The 17,136-nt window shown below is 37.7% G+C and overlaps 1 protein-coding gene across 10 annotated transcripts in view; it reads left to right on the top strand.

Moving 5' to 3' along the window:
- The window catches only part of MACROH2A1 (macroH2A.1 histone), a 46,315-nt gene that overhangs the window by 20,719 nt on the left and 8,460 nt on the right, over positions 1–17,136 (top strand). For 3 of the 10 annotated variants that reach the window (XM_084535938.1, XM_084535935.1, XM_084535937.1), the window contains 4 exons: positions 1,565–1,671; positions 3,189–3,386; positions 5,252–5,359; positions 11,707–11,806. In XM_084535938.1, coding sequence (XP_084392064.1) covers positions 1,565–1,671; positions 3,189–3,386; positions 5,252–5,359; positions 11,707–11,806 — 513 coding nt within the window. Of the gene's footprint in view, positions 1–1,564; positions 1,672–3,188; positions 3,387–5,248; positions 5,360–11,706; positions 11,807–13,279; positions 13,371–17,136 lie in introns of all 10 variants that reach the window. The other 7 variants (XM_084535936.1, XM_084535943.1, XM_084535934.1 and 4 more) reach the window with 3 other exon arrangements.

The following is a 17,136-nucleotide window of genomic DNA, read 5'->3' as shown; positions in this document are numbered from 1 at the left end:
AAACATTGTAAGAGGTACTTCTGGGGGCTTAGTTTTGTATTCTGTCTTGCCCTGTAATACAGTAAATTGTGCACTGGAAAGCACACAAAAATATCAAAGGCCTACCATGAAACTCAACTGCAGAGCATCCAGAAGCAGCTGGAAGTTTTACAGTAGGTGTCACAACTAGCTTATTATAGGACTTAGGATGAAAACTGATTGGTGAATCATGTTAAACTCAGTCTAACAAGAAGCCATAGTCTGTGCTAGTACTGCTGAAGATTTACTGTGTGTTGCAGTAAAGGCATGTGGTTGCCTGGCCTTTGATTCTAGGCTTTCACTTCAAGATTACTGTCCTAATTTACTTCTATTTGTCTCTAAAGCAAGCTTGTAGGGCTTTCATGGTGTAGTCAGTTGTTAAACATGAAACCAATTTCATACACTAGTTCTGATGTTAAATTTTAACTTATTTTCATGTTTTATATATATGTGTGTGTGTGTGTGTGTGTGTATATATATATATATATATATGTATAAACGGGCATTTTCATTTATTTTTTTCTTCTTTTTCTCCAAAAGTTTACAGGTTTACAGAAGGTAGTATACCAAAATAGTGAAACAGAGGCTTATGCAGAGGATGAAAAGGTTTTGTATAATGGAGACAGCAACAGCATGTAATTGCAAAGTCAAATAAACATATGCCATCTTTTTTTACTGTTCCCCAGACTTTCTTGTAATTAATTTTGGTCTTTGCCTAAGGCTTGTTTTGTTGAAGACAGATAAGTTAGCAGGTAAAGCTCCAGCCTTGCACTTCACAGATCCTTACAGGAGAGCAAGTTAATCTTTCCTAATTCGATAACAGTCATCATATGCACACCTGTTAAACATAATTTGTCAGGAGTGGAGATTTTTTCTAAAAGGATGATCTACAAGGAACAAACAAACGTGACTTATCAATTACCTCTTCTGGACAAGAACATCTTCTCAAGAGACAGAAAATCATTAAGTCCGTGTAGCAACTGAGTTTGTATTTTTAGTACCCTAACTTGGACGTTGCTTCTGTAATGTTACAAAGAAGGAACTGAGAATAGGAGCTTCTCCAGTAATAAAAAAAAAAATAGAAGCAATGCAAGCCAGAAGTCGTATTTGTGACAGGTTTGAGAAAAAAATAAAGATTTTTTACATCTAGTACCCTTGTAGAGTAGGGGGATCCCTTGTAGAAGGGGGATTGCAGGAAATAAACACACAGTAACCTTGAGAAGAACACTGAAAAGTCCAAAATCTAGAGGAACTGCGTTAAAAGGACAAATATATATATAAATATATATATATATATAAAAACATAGTTTGTAGTTTAGACCATAGGACTTAATGTGTGCATTCTGCCATCAGTGATTCTACATAAAAAAGCAAATAAAAATTTTAGGGTTAGATGCCTCATTCAGTGTATTTTGTGGCAGTGAGGAGTACCATACAAATCAGATACCTTTTTTGCTTGAATGCTAAATAACACATACTGATTTTTCTTAATGATCACAATGTAATTAAAAGGGGCTTGCTTTTTTTTTTTTTTTTTTTCCCCCAGCGGAAATTCTGGAATTGGCTGGAAATGCAGCAAGGGACAACAAGAAGGGTCGAGTAACTCCTAGACACATCCTGTTGGCTGTAGCAAATGATGAAGAATTAAATCAGGTAAGAAAAAACCCCACTGTGTGGGGGCCGGGATTTCCTTCAGGGCTTTTTAAATTGTCTTTCCATATAGCTGAATAGTAACTCAAGACCTCTGCTTATTGAACAGCCCACCAGGAAACAGCTCATTCACTCGCTAGCACACTCGCTATGTAACTAAGTAGAGCACTCAGCTTAATTACGTATTTCAGGACACTTAAAATGTGTGAAAATGCAAGGGAGCTCTAGTGTGACATTTGCTTGCACTATTACAGCCACTTCTGTTAAAGACTGGAACATTGTTAAAAGCTCTGTAGAGAAGTGGTGGAATCTTGTACATACTTCTTTGGTTGGTTTTTGTCTTCCCCTTAAGCAGCTTAGGACTCAGTGGGACCTATCCCATTCCTACTGAAGTCTGTCATGACAACCACAGAATGAAGAGCTCTGGAACTCTTGCAAGTCTGTGTCCTTTGCAAATTTCAAGATGTCTAACTTAGCCAAAAAATAATTCAGGCATTATTATTATAGTGTTGTGGTGGCAGCCAGAGGCACTGGCTAGGATTAATGTCTCTTTGTGTGAGGTGTTGTAAAAATACACCTAAAAAGACACTTTTTCCAACCCTATGTATCATGATGGAGCAGAAAAAAAATCCCCAAACCATCCTCCTTCTGCCTGAAAATTGCTAATATTTTCCGTTCATCATTCTTTTGTAAGCTCAGAGCCTCAGTGGGTTGTGGTTGGGGAGCAGTAACCATGAATCAGAAGGTGGGAATACCTGAGGGACTTTGATATCACCATTTGTATCCTTCCTAAAACTGAATTAGTCCCAATTAGATGTTTTTAAAAAATGGATTAAAGTGGTTTTAAATGCAGAACATGATTTATTTCACCTCTGCTTTTAAAGGCTTGAATGAACTGCACACTTTTGAGTATTGATCAGCTTTTCTTCAACTACATAAAGATTTTTTTGAAGAAAGACTTCCAGGTATAGAGATTTGTATAAATGTTACCCTCCATTTGAAGTTTCTTTTTCTAAGAACTAATTTCTGTTTTAAAAAAATGCCCGCTCAAGAAAACTCAGCAACAAAAACATAATATTGCATTGCCCACAGCATGGTACCTATTGCAGTCCTGTACCATGGACTTTCAGGGCCCCATCCCTCAAAAAACAGGGCAGCCCCAGCCACAGACATGAAGGCATTGCAGGGCAGCCTGTTTTCTAGTAGCTGGGTAAGTCTTCATTGCATGGCTTCACAGCTAAGTGAAGAAACAGCTCTCTTGTGAGCCCAAGTGACATTCACAGTAACAAGCATATGTACAAGAGGAATATATATTCCCTTTACAGTTACACCTTAGTATATGATCAACTTTTTCTGATATTTCACACGTTTCGTGTCTCTCTTCAAAGATATATGTGGAGAAACATAAAATAATTGGTTAAAACTCAAGGCAATGTACAAAATTTGCAGTAAATGCCATTTTCTGTTTATTGGTGAGTAAATGCTGGAATTTGTCATCTACAACTTTTATTTTTTATTAGCTATTGAAAGGGGTCACCATAGCCAGTGGTGGAGTGTTACCCAATATTCACCCAGAGCTGTTGGCAAAGAAGCGGGGGTCAAAAGGAAAACTGGAAGCCATCATCACTCCACCTCCAGCAAAGAAGGCAAAGTCTCCATCACAGAAAAAAACTGTATCAAAGAAAACAGGCGGCAAGAAAGGGGCAAGGAAATCCAAGGTAGAGTAATCAGTTTATTTGAAACACAAACAAATTCAGTCATAGTAGCTGTAGAGAGCATCATGTAGGGTAGTTCAGGGATTTCAGTAGCAGTACAAGCAAATGCCAAAGGAGGAGTGCAGCCCAGTACCTAGGGTAGGTGGAAGTAGCAGCACAGGTCTGCAGGGCAGGCAGGCAAGACTCCTCAGTGTTTAGACTTGGTGTTTTTAACTCTGAGGAAGAAATTAAACTAATTCAGAAGGAAGTGTGGAGGTGACAGAAAGAACAAGAGGACCAAAATATGATTTTTCTTATGCTAGAAAGCTAGAAAGAACGTGTAACTGCCTTTTTTCCATTTTTAGTTTCAGTTTGTAGGAGTAGAGAATCTTTCTAATGTGTGCATGTGTAATCAAGGATAATTCCTTCTGCAAAACTATTGCAAAGCAATAGGTTATGAAAGTAGGAAGAAAAGTACATATATTTTACCTGAAATTAACAGTGTATTTGAAAATGTTGCCTTCAAACAAAGCTTCTATATTCATGCTGTATGTCTCTGTTATTGTTTACTTAGAGACTTCTGATTGTTTCACTCTTTGTTTTTTGAACTGTTGAATTTAATTTTCCCTTTTAGAACACCTAGAAGCTGACATCTCAAGTTCAGTGTTTCTAATAACCAAGCACTAATAATTTTCCTAAATCTGGATTTTTTTTTTTCCTGCTTGATTACAAAAGCAGGAAGTCTGTTGTGGGGTTCTGTTTTTCTTCCATACAATAAACTGCATTGTCTGCTTACTATATTGGTATTCAGCTAACAGTAAATTCCAGGGGAATTGAAATAAGACCCCTGAAAATCTAATTTTCAAAACAATTGTGTAAAGTAAAACATGGCTTCAGCTCCTAGAAGCACCAACATACCTTTGCATCAGTCATCTTAGTTGGTCTGCCACAGATTTAGTTTATATGCTTTGGAAAGGAAGAACAGGATAACATTGGCTTGCTTAGTGATTCAGGTGTGCTTTTAGCTTCAGTATAGATATTGCTGAGGCAACAAACGTTTATATGAAATCACAAGTAGTAGTGTTATTGAAAATGATTTTTGGCACCACTTGAGTTGGTAACTGCAACAGTCAATTCACTGTCTTCATGATGCATCCTTATCAAAATGTTCTTATTCTCATTCTTATTCAATAAATCAATGCATTCCTGAAGCCTATCATTTTACTTCTGTTTAAAAATAAAAAAATAAAAATGAATGATTGAGGGGACTCCACCTCTACAGTTTTCCTGGAGATAAAGGAAAGTGATCAGGTTAAGCAAGACAGAAAGTTGTTCACTCTTTCTTATTGTTAGGCAGGTGGAAAGTAGAAGTATTCTTCTGACATTAGCTCTAAGGTCAGACGGATTTCAAAACCATATTTCTAAAACTGTTTGGGAAACCTGTAATCACCTCCCTTCACAGAGGGACAAAATTTGCACTCTGACAAGCCAGTTTTAACCTTAGAACAAGCGTCTGCCCACACATAGATATGTAGGGGTTTTTGTTTGGCTGGGTTTTTTTTGTACACAAGTCTTCAGAAAGCTGTTAAAAATGTGTGGTTGTTTATATTTTTCCTACAACATTTAAGACAACAGTACGCTATTTACGGGACAATCATAGACAAGAAAAGCACATGCATAGATATGCAGACTTTGAGGTTGGTTTTGTTATTGATTCCTTCAGTTCTTAGCAGTTACTTTAGACTTAAGGATAAAATCCAAATGCCAGTTTCTGTACTGACATTTTATTGCCTGGTAAGCATGTATGGCATGTCTTATATCTTAGTGTTATTAAACAGTGTTTTTCTCTTAGTCTTGAGTTAACTAATTAACTATATTTTTGGAAGAAGAAGCAGGGAGAAGTGAGCAAATCAGCCAGTGCTGACAGTACAACAGAGGGAACTCCTGCAGATGGTTTCACGGTCCTGTCCACAAAAAGTCTGTTTCTTGGCCAGAAGGTATGCTTCTACATTTTTATAAATGAATACCTATTTTCAGTGCTGCTTAGGGAATAGCCCTTCCCACCACCCCCTTTTTCCCCAAAACATCTAGGTACAATTGGTATTTCCCTACTGAGCACATGTGGGGGTGTGTGATATTAGTTTTTGAAGAAATAAATTCTTTGAAACTACTTCTAGAACACTTTAAAAATACATGAATGAGTCTTTGTGCCTATGTAATTAAATATTCAAATAGAAGGAAAGCCTGTGTGCTTGTAATTTATCTCACCTTATTCACAGACAGCATAACTGGTACTGCTAATCTGTTGCCAAAAGTGAAATTATTTTAAGAATGAACCGGCTCTTCTGAAGGGCATCCCTCTTCATTCCTGTTGTGAAGGATTTATATATTTTAATCAAAACCTACTTTAGACATTTGATTATAGTAGTTGCTTTGTGTTTTGTTCTGCTTTGTTTTATTTTGTTGGTTTTTTTTGTTTTTTTTTGTTTACAAAAGTTAATGCTGCATAATAACGAATGATGCTTTAATTAAAAGCTATAAGTCAATGATCCTTTTTTCCCTGTGAATATGCTTTGGGAGGACATGGGGTGGTTTAATACAAATACTTACCTGTTTAAAGAGACAACTCATTTAAAGAGACAATTCAATAAATTAATTTGGTCTTTTATCTTGAAATCTGCCTTTAGTTTGCCATACAAAATTTTATTAAGTAAAACTGCATCTTTCTTCTATCATTCGGTAACCAGATCATTGTGTTGTAAGCCATAAAAGATGAACCATTTTTGTCCATTGTGGAATGTATCCTCTGATTCGTTTTTATTTTGTGTTGAGGTTGTTCTCCATTTACCTTTCCACAACTTGCTTACTAAGTTTAAAATGCATGAAAGTAACATTATTTCTTGCAAGACTTCTTGTTTTCCCCAGTTAATTTTACAGCTAGAGCCCGACTGTTGGTTTGGTAGATTTTTATGTTTTGGTAGGCTTTTTGCTATTTGAGTACTTCCACAGGGGGTGGTTTAGAGCATATTTTTATAAACATTTTGATGACTAAATTGGAACCCGAAACTTATAAATGACACTACTTGCCAAGAAGGCAAGTAAGAAAGAGTTTTATACCTGACTTTGAGCCCCTTTTAGTTAGTTACCATAGGAAACCTGTAATCAGAACTAAAGTGTTCTAACAAGACTGGCCTACAAATTGATGGGGCTTTGCTGTTGGGCTCAGAGGAAGAAAATGATGAACTGCAGGACTGCTTTAAGCAGTGGTGAGCACAGCCAGTGTCTGTCAGAGCTTCCCAGTGAGTAGCTTGTGCTGGGAAACGGACTTTCTGGCTTTCTCATTCCCTTGGAGTGCAGCCCCTGTAAAGACATGGGGTGCTATGTGCCCATCCTCATACTGGTTCTTTGTCTGTTAGCCCCACATTTTTTCCATTGACGTGAGAGGGGTCAGGTGTTAAGCTGTGTTTCTAATACAGTACATGTAAATAAGAGAAAAATGAAAACCAGTTTGGCTCCTGTGAGGGAACAGTCCAAATGAAATGGATTATTTTCTCAGGGGTGGAAAATGCACAGATGTTGTTGAGATATTTCTAGCACAGATTATATTTTGCTTTTGACTCCATGAGAGAAACCCTCTTTAGGAGCAGTAAATGATTAGTATAAAAATCTACATAAAAAGTAGGCTATGTCTAACAAATACACAAATTTTCTGTATCTTGTTATGTGGGAGTTCAAAATGAAATTCTTGTTTGTTATGACTTACTCCCAAAAGAAGCATGTTTAGACCAACCCGAATTCTTTCAAGCATTCATGTTAAGACTGAAAATGGGAAATCCTACAATGCAAAAAAAAAAAAAAAAAAAAAAAAAAACAACTTCACACTGCAGTGATCAAAAACATCTCATTTAGCATAAAAACAAAAATACAACCCTGTTATGGTGGCTCATTCCTAGAAAAGTTTTTAAAGTATTCTACAGAAATTATTTTCCAAATCAACATATTTTTGATTTTCTTCTGTTTAAAAGGGCAAAGCTAAAACTTCCAGTCATGGATTCAGTGCTTCCTGTCTCCTAAATTTTTGATGGGACAGGGGGTTTCTGGCTGAGCCAGGATGTCTGCTGCTGAGTGCAGGGTTAGCAGACTGGGTGCTCACTTGTGGTGGTCGATAATCGTTTGTGACATGTGGTAATCTCAAATAATTGGTTTTTTATTTTGGAAATTTACAAATGCTATGTAACAATCTTAAAAAAAAAAAAATGTAGAGACTTTGAATCAACTAAGTGCTTCTACTTAGCCACTTCTACATGCAATTGCTGTTTAAAAGGATAATAGTGATATTTAAAATGTTCATCAAAGTCTGTTAATTCTGACGCTTAACAGGAGAAAGAAATGTTTAGTTGTAGCTGCCTTAAATTAGTGCCACATGACTTTCATAAACACAATGATAAAAGAATTTCCTTCAATAGCTGGCCTAGACAAGCGTTGTGGCTTGATGTCTTAGGCTTGTGCACGTTACGTATTTTCAAAGCACGTGAAGACAAAAGGTGATTGATTGCCTGTTCGGAGGAGGACCTTTCTTCCATTTAAGATAGCCTCGCTTCTAAAGAGCATTTTGAAGGAAGGAAAACCTTCTAGTCCGTTGGGCAGGGAGGACAGCACATTTAGATGGTTCACATGGAGGCCTGGCAATACGACTCCTGCCTTCTGGAGTTGGCTGATTCTGAGATGCTGTGAATCACCTCATCTTTCTGCTGTCTTCCTCATTTGTGAAATGGAGACCCAACTACACTCTTTACATGGATGGCAGGAAAGCTTAACGTGTTAAAACATTTTAAGCTGTTCAGTTGGAACGCAAAAATGCTCGTATTGATCACAGCTATTTAATTTGTCTTGAACTTGTGCTTACAGATTTTCAGCATATTTTAATGTTGTGTGTTCTTAATAGAGATGTGAACTACAGTGCAAACACAGAAACCTTAAAACACACAAAAAATAATCAAACAATCGGTGTCTTTTGAACTTGATATCCTTGAACACCTTTACAGCATGTCTCTTTAGTCTGCAGAACCACTATCTGCTAGAACAGGAAATAATTTGGTAGATGTGGAGAAGGAAGAAAATAATCTCGTTCTTAGTAGCACATAATTCAGAGCTTAAAGCAAATATCTTTTTTCCTTGGCCTCACATTTGCAGAAGGCAAAAGGAAAGGTTTTACTTGCAAGAATGGCTCTTCGTATGTCTAATATCCCCAGATTTGATTAATGAAAAACACAATGGAAAATACTGCTAACCTGAGTATTGTTCAGTTTTTTACTGTTATTGCTTTAAATCTTAAGACAGCTGCTGACATTCAGCTAGAAGTTCCTGGAGATCAGGAAATGGCTCAGAACCCTTCAGTTATACTTGCAGAAATGTGTTAGTTCTACACTATACAATATTAAAATCCAGTTAATATTTAAGTGATTGCACATCTTACAAATGACATCCCAGTGGAAATGTGACATTCTGCACATTAACTAGTTTAATTTCCCTGAGACTGTTATGGAGCAGAGGCAGACTTTTAAGACCTCAAGCCTAAGCACCAGGGTATGGACTTTAAGAAAGATCTCAGATTGTTGGTCTGCAGAAGGCATCTATAGTTTTTTGTATGAAGCTCAAATCAGAAAAAGTTCTAAGAATGTAAAGGTAATTCTGTCTGAACTGAGAAATGCAAGGCTTAGCTCAGTAGAAAGTACTCATGTATGTGCCAAGTGCCATCTGCATTTTATCTAGCATTTAATGTAAATGTTACCTAAAGTTACATCCATTCTTTATTACACGTGTATATGCAAGTTGTCATATGTTTTTTTTTTTTAAGTGGCCCTCTAGGGATTAATTTCTTCTGTCTAAAATAAATGCTTCGTACTGTTGAGTAGTAAAATTGAGCAATTATTCAATGTAGTATTTAAATCTATAGGAAAACTTTTGTTTTTTACTGTACTACTTGACAGTTGGCTAACAGTATGTTGAACAGTAAATGCAAAACTCAGCAAAATAATGCTTAGCTGCCAACACGTCATCAGTTACGGGCAGCTTTTTGAGCATTTTGTTGTTGCTTTTAAGTTGAAGCTTTAATTGCCAACTGGTTGCTTTGCAAATCCCATATTTGCGTAGGTGCAGAGATAGTTTAAAGGTTGGAAACCAAGATGGTAGTTAGCCAATAAATCTGGGGCAAAAACTTTTAGAATATAGGGCATTAGGGATCAGAAAGTCACTTATAAAATGGATGAAATGTGCTTAGGAACATACTAAAATTTCCACAAAACAGTCTTTTGGTGTGTGCATGTATTTTGTTGATTGTTTTTTTATTTCAAAATTCATAGTTTCTTTAACATTTTGGTTTGACTTGGTTTGACTTTTTTTTTTTTTAAACAGCAGTTGCTTGTAGTCAAACTCAAGACTCAAACTCGAGTATGAATAACTCACCAAGTGTGAAGTAATAAGGGATTCTAAGCTATTTGGAAAGTAAGATTTCTTAGATTTGTTACAGACTCCCATACAGACTCATACTTAAAATGGGGCCGAATTACACTGATTTTTAGCCTAAATCACCCTATATTAAGGGAATATCATTTTTTCATGCAACATATGCAAAATATATGATATTGCAGAAAAGGAAGGTCAATTCATGTAATCATATGAATGAAATGGAAATAATTTTATTCATAAAACTTAAATCAATGTACATTGGCCTCCTTAAATGACCATTCATTTATATTGGTTTCATGAATTGGTTTGTATTCCCTATTAATAAACTCATACATGGAGAAGATATAAAAAGTTTTACAGAATGTGGATTACAATCCACAAGATGAAATTCAGTTATTGATGAGATTAATTGCCGCGCCTGAATGTTTATGTTAAGCTTTGTATGTTGAATCCAGTGGGCTTTGGATTAGAAGGAAAGCCTCACTTAGTTTCAGCTGGCTTCAGGATTGCATAAATAAATGAGAACTTTCCCTTCTCTAGTTGCTTTCCCTGTTGCCCAATCACCAATTGAAACAGTGATTTTAAATGGATATGCATGTTGTAGATCTAAGCATAATGTATGATAGAAACAGCCTATTTCCATATACAAAAGTCTGGATTTTATTTTCCTCTGTAAAGTGCAAAGTTTTGGGGCCAGTAAAACTGGTGCATGTGAAATCAGACTTCCCAGGGTTGGCTTCAGGGCAGTGGTCCAAACCCCGGGTTATAAGCCTCCTTACGTATCTGTCAGTGTACTGCAGTTTTAGTGTTGCTGACTTAGGCATTTTAATCAAATTGTCTCAAATTATGGAGTTGTTTCTGTGACATGGGTCACAGGAGACACCCAAACCATCAGCAGAAAGGAAATCATGCCATTACTTTGCACCTCAGATCCAGTCAGTTACTGCTGATGGTCTGTATATTTCCTTGGCTTCTTATCTGTTTGTAAATCTTGCTCAAAATGTGATGGTAGGAGTTGAAATCTCTCACATTTCATTAATTCTTCTGAGAACACATGGTGTGGATGTGAGCTTAATCTCTAGGTATCCATGCTAACTTCCTCACTGTGCCCGTCAGAAATCTTCCTGATGTCGTAACAAATAGCAATTGAGAGGCATGTTTAAAATGCAGGGGTGTTACTTGGAGTTAATGGGCATTAATGGGTGGGGTTAACATTTCTATTTTCATAAATAACAAAAGGAAGTAAGGCAAATAAAGTAATAACTAGAAGCGGTAAGCACGAGTGTGTCTGTTTGCAGTAGGTTGCTGGTCACAAAGCCGGCAGAAGTGGGCGTGTGAAATCTGAAGGGACTGCAGCACAGAGTATGGGGACCACTAGCATGGGAAGCAAAACTGTGGCCCCTTGCTGGGGTGGAGTGAGCTCTGGAGCCAAAAGCCTGCTTTCCTAGTTTGCTAGCTTAAATAAGGAGAAGCGGTATCTTTTTTCCTGTTTCAGTGCTGAACAGTCACAGCACATGCATGTGACTAATGTAATTAACGCATTTGAAATTATTAGGGTGTCTTTCATCTATCCTTTCAGGAAAAACAAATAGCCTCTTATAATGCCAAAATTAGAATTCCAGATAGAGGATAGCCTAAAGCTGAGACAGAGCCTTGTTAGTAGGTACATTTACTTCCTCCTGGTGTGAACAATGTTTGAGTCTTGCGTTTGAATATTTTTTTTGGATAACAAACCCTCCTTATGACCTGCCTTTTATTTTGCATATTTGTTTGCAGTGATGCTATCTCCATCTGTGTTGCAAAGCTCACTTTTCTGCAGCTTCTCTGTGATTTCCCAGCTGTCCTGTTATTTCCCACCTCATGCTTTTCTTTTCAGCTGAACCTTATTCACAGTGAAATCAGTAATTTAGCCGGCTTCGAGGTGGAGGCCATTATCAATCCTACCAATGCTGACATTGACCTTAAAGATGACCTAGGTAAATGGGGCATGGGTTGACACAACTAACGGTCACATGGAAATTATGGAACCCAGAATTTACTCTGTAGGGCTTCATACATCAAATAAGAGCCAAATTCAAATCTTCCATGTTCTCTTTTGTTGAAGAACTATAGCCAAAAGTCATTACCAAACCTGAAAACTTGCAGCTATTGCTAATCTTTAAGCTGAATTCAGTTAAAACAAATTAAATTCTTTTCCATAATGATCATATGTGACTGTTAGCTATTTTGGGGGGTTTCTTATGTGGCTTCTTTGAGGACTAAAATACTTTTTTTTTTGTCAGGTTGTTTTCAAAATAAGCAGTTTCTCCATTCTAACTGCAATCTCTGTGTTTTTTGGTTTTGTGTTTTCTTATAATCAGAGTAGGCGTAACATTATTTAAAGAGGAATGATTAAATAATTAACTATCCCCCAATTTTTTCTACCATGATTCCATGTTTGATTCAGTCAAATTATGTTTCCATTGTGTTTAAATTACTCCGTCACATTCACATTCAGCTGAAAACAAAAACTGATATTACACCAACAGTGAACTTGCAGATATTATCATCGATGGGGTATCACTTTTAAACGTCTATCTTGTTACAAATTGAAAACCAAATCCTTCTTCAACTGTCTGCTCTTCAGCAAAAGAAAAAGAAAAATCCCTGCATTATGTACTGCCTTCCCCTGTTATTTGATTATACCTGCTGCTGTCTCTTTTTTAAACTTCCTTAATGGAATGCAACCCATAATTCTCCTACTACTGCATTTCCTATGGGAATGTTCTTATGTAATTTAATAAGAAAAAGACTTAAGGCTAATTTTTAAGTCGGTATTTCTCTGAGATATGTATATTTTTACATGTCTCAGCCTTTACAACATATAGAGAATATGTCTTGCCTTTAAAATAAAGATTGATCACTTACATATTTGAAATCATATTCAGTAAGGCCCTGCAAATACGTGGTTTCTTCCATATGAAGGAGACTGTCATTTTTAGAAACAAAATGGTAACTTGCTATTCATATCAAGATTAGCGCTTGTCAGCTTATTGGTGCTGACAAAATGGAGAAACTAGTTATTTTGTTTGGCTTGATGATCCTGAATTTCTTTTTTTTAAACAGATTCCGTATTTTAGTGTCATGCTCTGTGGGGAACTAGTTGTTCTAGGTTTCTGCAAAGTGAAATGGGGAATTAGCTGATCTTAAAGCTTTGGAAATGATCTCATTTGATTGCTCTGACTTGTCATTTTAACGTTGATTTGATCATGTCGTACTCAATATTCCTCCTCCTGTTCCCTACACCCCTTTCTCTACACACACCTGCACACACAACTCAGCATACTCCTTTGGCGCAAGGTTTGGAGATGTAAAGGTAGGAACTATGGACGTTGGTACATGTGTAAATGTAGAGCCTGTGCTGGGTCTCTGTCCAACGTGGTTGATATACATCTGTTTACCTGTTGTAGTTGCAAGTTGTACAGGCTGACATTGCCACGATCGACAGTGATGCTGTCGTTCACCCGACAAACTCTGACTTCTACACCGGTGGTGAAGTAGGTAATGGAAAGTTCAGTGCTGCGGAGTTTGTATGTGTGTGCATGGTCAATCAGCAGCCACAAGCTTGTTGTAGCTATGCAGATTTGCATTTATTTCTCACTTCCAGCAGTCCTGACGGATAAGAAAAAGAAATTAATTATTGCCAACTCAGTAGGCATTTCTGATTTGTATCACCAAATCAGATTTTCAGAAGTAACGATAGAACGCACTATCAAAATTTGAAGTGCAAGAACAATATATGTGCAATGCAGGCATGTGAGCAAGGAAAATGAATTACCACATTGGTTGTTTGGCATGTTAAATGCCTGTTTTCAATACAGTTTGAGTCTCGATCTTTAGATTTCTGGCCACTTCCAGTATGCTCTCTCCATGCCAAGTTTCAGATGTTCACATCTGACATGCTGGATCTACCCCACCTGTATTTTCTGAACTCTTTTAAGATTATTTTTTTTCAGGCTTTAGCTTATAGACCAATTACCTTTGTAGCCCTGCTCAATGGTCCTTACAAGCACATGGCTAGAGATGCAACACACATTTTTCATATGGTCAGTCATCTAAGCTGCACTGATGTAAGAAGGCATCGTAATACAGCATGACAGACGTCATAAATTGTATCTCTGGTTTGCTCAGGGTAACTCCTGTCTGGGTATTACCCTTCTCTAAGCACAATATTTTGAAGGATTTCATAACCAGGCAGCAACACTTTAACTGAACTGCTGAGTAATTTCAGAAGGCAAATCAGAATTTGGGCCGAATATAGAAGTTGCTGATGAGGGTGATGACACACCATGCTTTTTTAAAGGAAATTATCCCAGCCTCTGTTTTACACTGTGTCAGCCACTGTGCAAGGGGTCTCCCTTCGTGCCGGAGGCCCTGCTTCAGTGCTGGCTTGAAGGGCGCTTGTCCTGCTACAGGGCGAGCAAGCCTGACACAGCTGCTGTTTCTGAAGGAGCTACTTTCTGAGTAACGTGCAGAAAAATGTAGTTCTGTGTAGCCTGTTGGAGCGGGAACAGCTGTGACTTGGCTGGCTAAATATTATGCAGAGACGATAAAAGACAAGTGTCATAATACCCTGTATCTAAAGAATGTGCTTCTAAAGTCTGTCAGACTCATTTAGCTAATGTGCTCGTCTCCTGCCCTTTGACAAAGAACTGCTTAAGAAGCTACCCTACAAAGAAAATTTTCTCTCAAAGCCGCACTGCTCATACCTTAGCGTAGGTTCCTGTTGCCTCTGACTGCTGTAAGAAAGAATGGAAGTGCACAAATGCCTAGCTTCCAGTGATTAACTTTTACCCATCTAAATTTTTTTTAATTTTTCGTTGTTTTTTCCCTAACAATTTAAATGTACTGGGGGCTTATTCTGAGAATTTTAGAGCCTAAATTTCTGCTAACGCTGTTTTCAACACTGATACCGATGCCTGCTTGGAAAGCATGAGATAATGACCTTATTCTCATGGGAGTGGCACATATTTATGCCTGTGAGCAAATAAGCTACTAACCTTGAAGCTGTGAAGCAAGACTTCCATCAAGAAACTTGCTAATGTAGTGGAAAATGACTAAATACAGTGTGTCCTTTCCAAGATGAAGCTAATTTACAATCTAGTTCTGAAATATAATTTCAATATAGAGCATTACTATTAAGCAGAAGAACGTATTTAGGAGTAAATGCAGAAACCAGCACTGATTCACAGCACATACTACTCTTGCTCTTCTTTGCTCTATATCTGTGAGAAGAGTGCTCCATGAAATAAACTGACAAGGTTGTTCATTGCTTTTAATTATAAATTAATTCCCAGTAGAAGGGGAAAAGCTGGTCTTCCTGGATTGAATTAAACAAAACTAGGCTAAATTCCATTAAATGTACAACAGCTTTGCAATGGCAAAGAGATGACCCAGTTAATAGATCTTTTCTGTTCCTAAGTTCTGTACAAGGCTTAATTATGTTTTGCCTTGAAACAAGAGAAATTAAGGATTATGACTGTCATGGGGTTTAGGACTGATTGAGTTCATGGATTCATGGGGAATATAACTGGGATACATACACGAGTGCGAGCACGAGCGTGATATGGCAATACACAAACAAGAATCTAACTGGGATGGAAAAGTGCTTCTTTCCCTCCCCATCCCCTCCCTGTCAGAGTGATTTCACAAGTGCCCGGTGTCAGCCCCACCAGGTAAATAAGCTCAGCAAAGGGCACTGTGCGTCGTGCTGCCATCTGCAAAAGGCAGTGCCCTTCGAAGCACCTCCGTCCCGGGGGATCTCTGTGCAGAGCACCCTCTCCTAGGACTTGCTGCTATCGATAAAGCCATTGCTGTCTTGTCTGAGAGATTTGCTGGGTGGTGCCTCCCGCTCTGCTGGACAGGTAGCTTTGAGTTTCAGAAACAATCTCGGTGAGGAATTTGTCTAAATAAACTTAGACTAAAGTATTTACACAAATAAGTTTAAATGAGTACAAGGAGCAAATTGTGCTCTGACACACACAGTCTGACCTCGCAGTCTGACTTCTGGCAACCACCAGTTGTGAATTGGTTATGAAGTAAGCAAAATATGGGATGTGTTTTTTAATTAGCCTCAGCTTTTGTACCCCAAAAGCAATAAGCTGCCAATAGCAAAATAGAGGTAGGGTCACACGGTCAGTTTTTGAACGAACAAATGCCTTGTTTTTCAAGAAACAAGGAACTTCTAATATTCCTGTCGGAAGAAATTCAGCAACGGTGTCAAAACAAAAGCTTCTGGCAGTCCTCTTAGTTCCTAGAGCCATAGCTCTGTATGTTAAACTGAATCTTGGAGGAGGGGCTCTGCTTCCTTGAGCATACAATATGTGCACTTCCATCAGAAAATGCGTTTTTTTCTTTCCTCATCAGTGAAAGTAAGGGGTTTCACCAAATGAATGTCTAGATCTTTAGAGATCCTATTCTGAATTTTTGGAAATCAGTTTTCAAAGTAATGTCTCAAATAAGAGCCTTTATGATACCACTGCTTTTTACTTATTTACCTGTATAATTAATATGCACAGTACAAAATTATTTGGGATGCTTATGTAGTTAGGAAAATGCTTTCTTGGGCTGTTTTTATTATATTAATACCTAAAACTAGAGCTGCAAAATAAGATCTAAACCATTTAGTGATGGACTGCCTTTGTAAACGGCGTACCTTTTGGTTGCCCTGATAACACTGCACAGCTCTTCTACTCCCAAAATGACTTTGTCCAGCTCCTTAGCTGTAGATAGAGAAGTTCATTGGAGGAATATGTTCCTTAGAGATTCTCCTTATTTCTGAGGCTCTTCCTCTTGGTTAAAGGTGGCTCAACAAGCTGGGCAGTTACCAAGTAAAGCAGCCCGCTGCACTCACGAGACTGTTTCATTCCTGGTGCCACCTGTTGGGGTCAGGGACCAAGATCAGGTGAGTCTCAAATTCTTATTGTGGCAAATGGCTCTTTAAAACCATTTATAAGAGAGAGGGGAAATGAACCTTGAAGGCAGGAATTATGAACCTTCAACCACCCTTGAGCTAGCACATTCTCTTGCAGCATTTCACACTGACAGATGCTTATGCTAAGGAAGGAGATAGGGGTGGCACGTCAGATGTTTTGACGTGAAAATCACAGTCTGAGAATGTTAGCAAGGGATACAGACGTGAGGTTTTTGGGTTCTTAGGGTTGTCTTTTTTGGTTTTTCATTTTTGTTGTCGTTGTTGTTGTTTTTAATGACTAGCTAATTCTGAAGTCCCAAAAGGTTTAGATCTTACTTTGCAGTCCCCAAAAAA

The sequence above is a fragment of the Aythya ferina genome (assembly GCF_964211825.1).
Source record: "Aythya ferina genome assembly, chromosome: 14".
Lineage (NCBI taxonomy): Eukaryota > Metazoa > Chordata > Aves > Anseriformes > Anatidae > Aythya > Aythya ferina.
The sequence above is the reverse complement of the archived record's forward strand: the minus strand, read 5'-3'. Positions and strand labels throughout refer to the sequence as shown.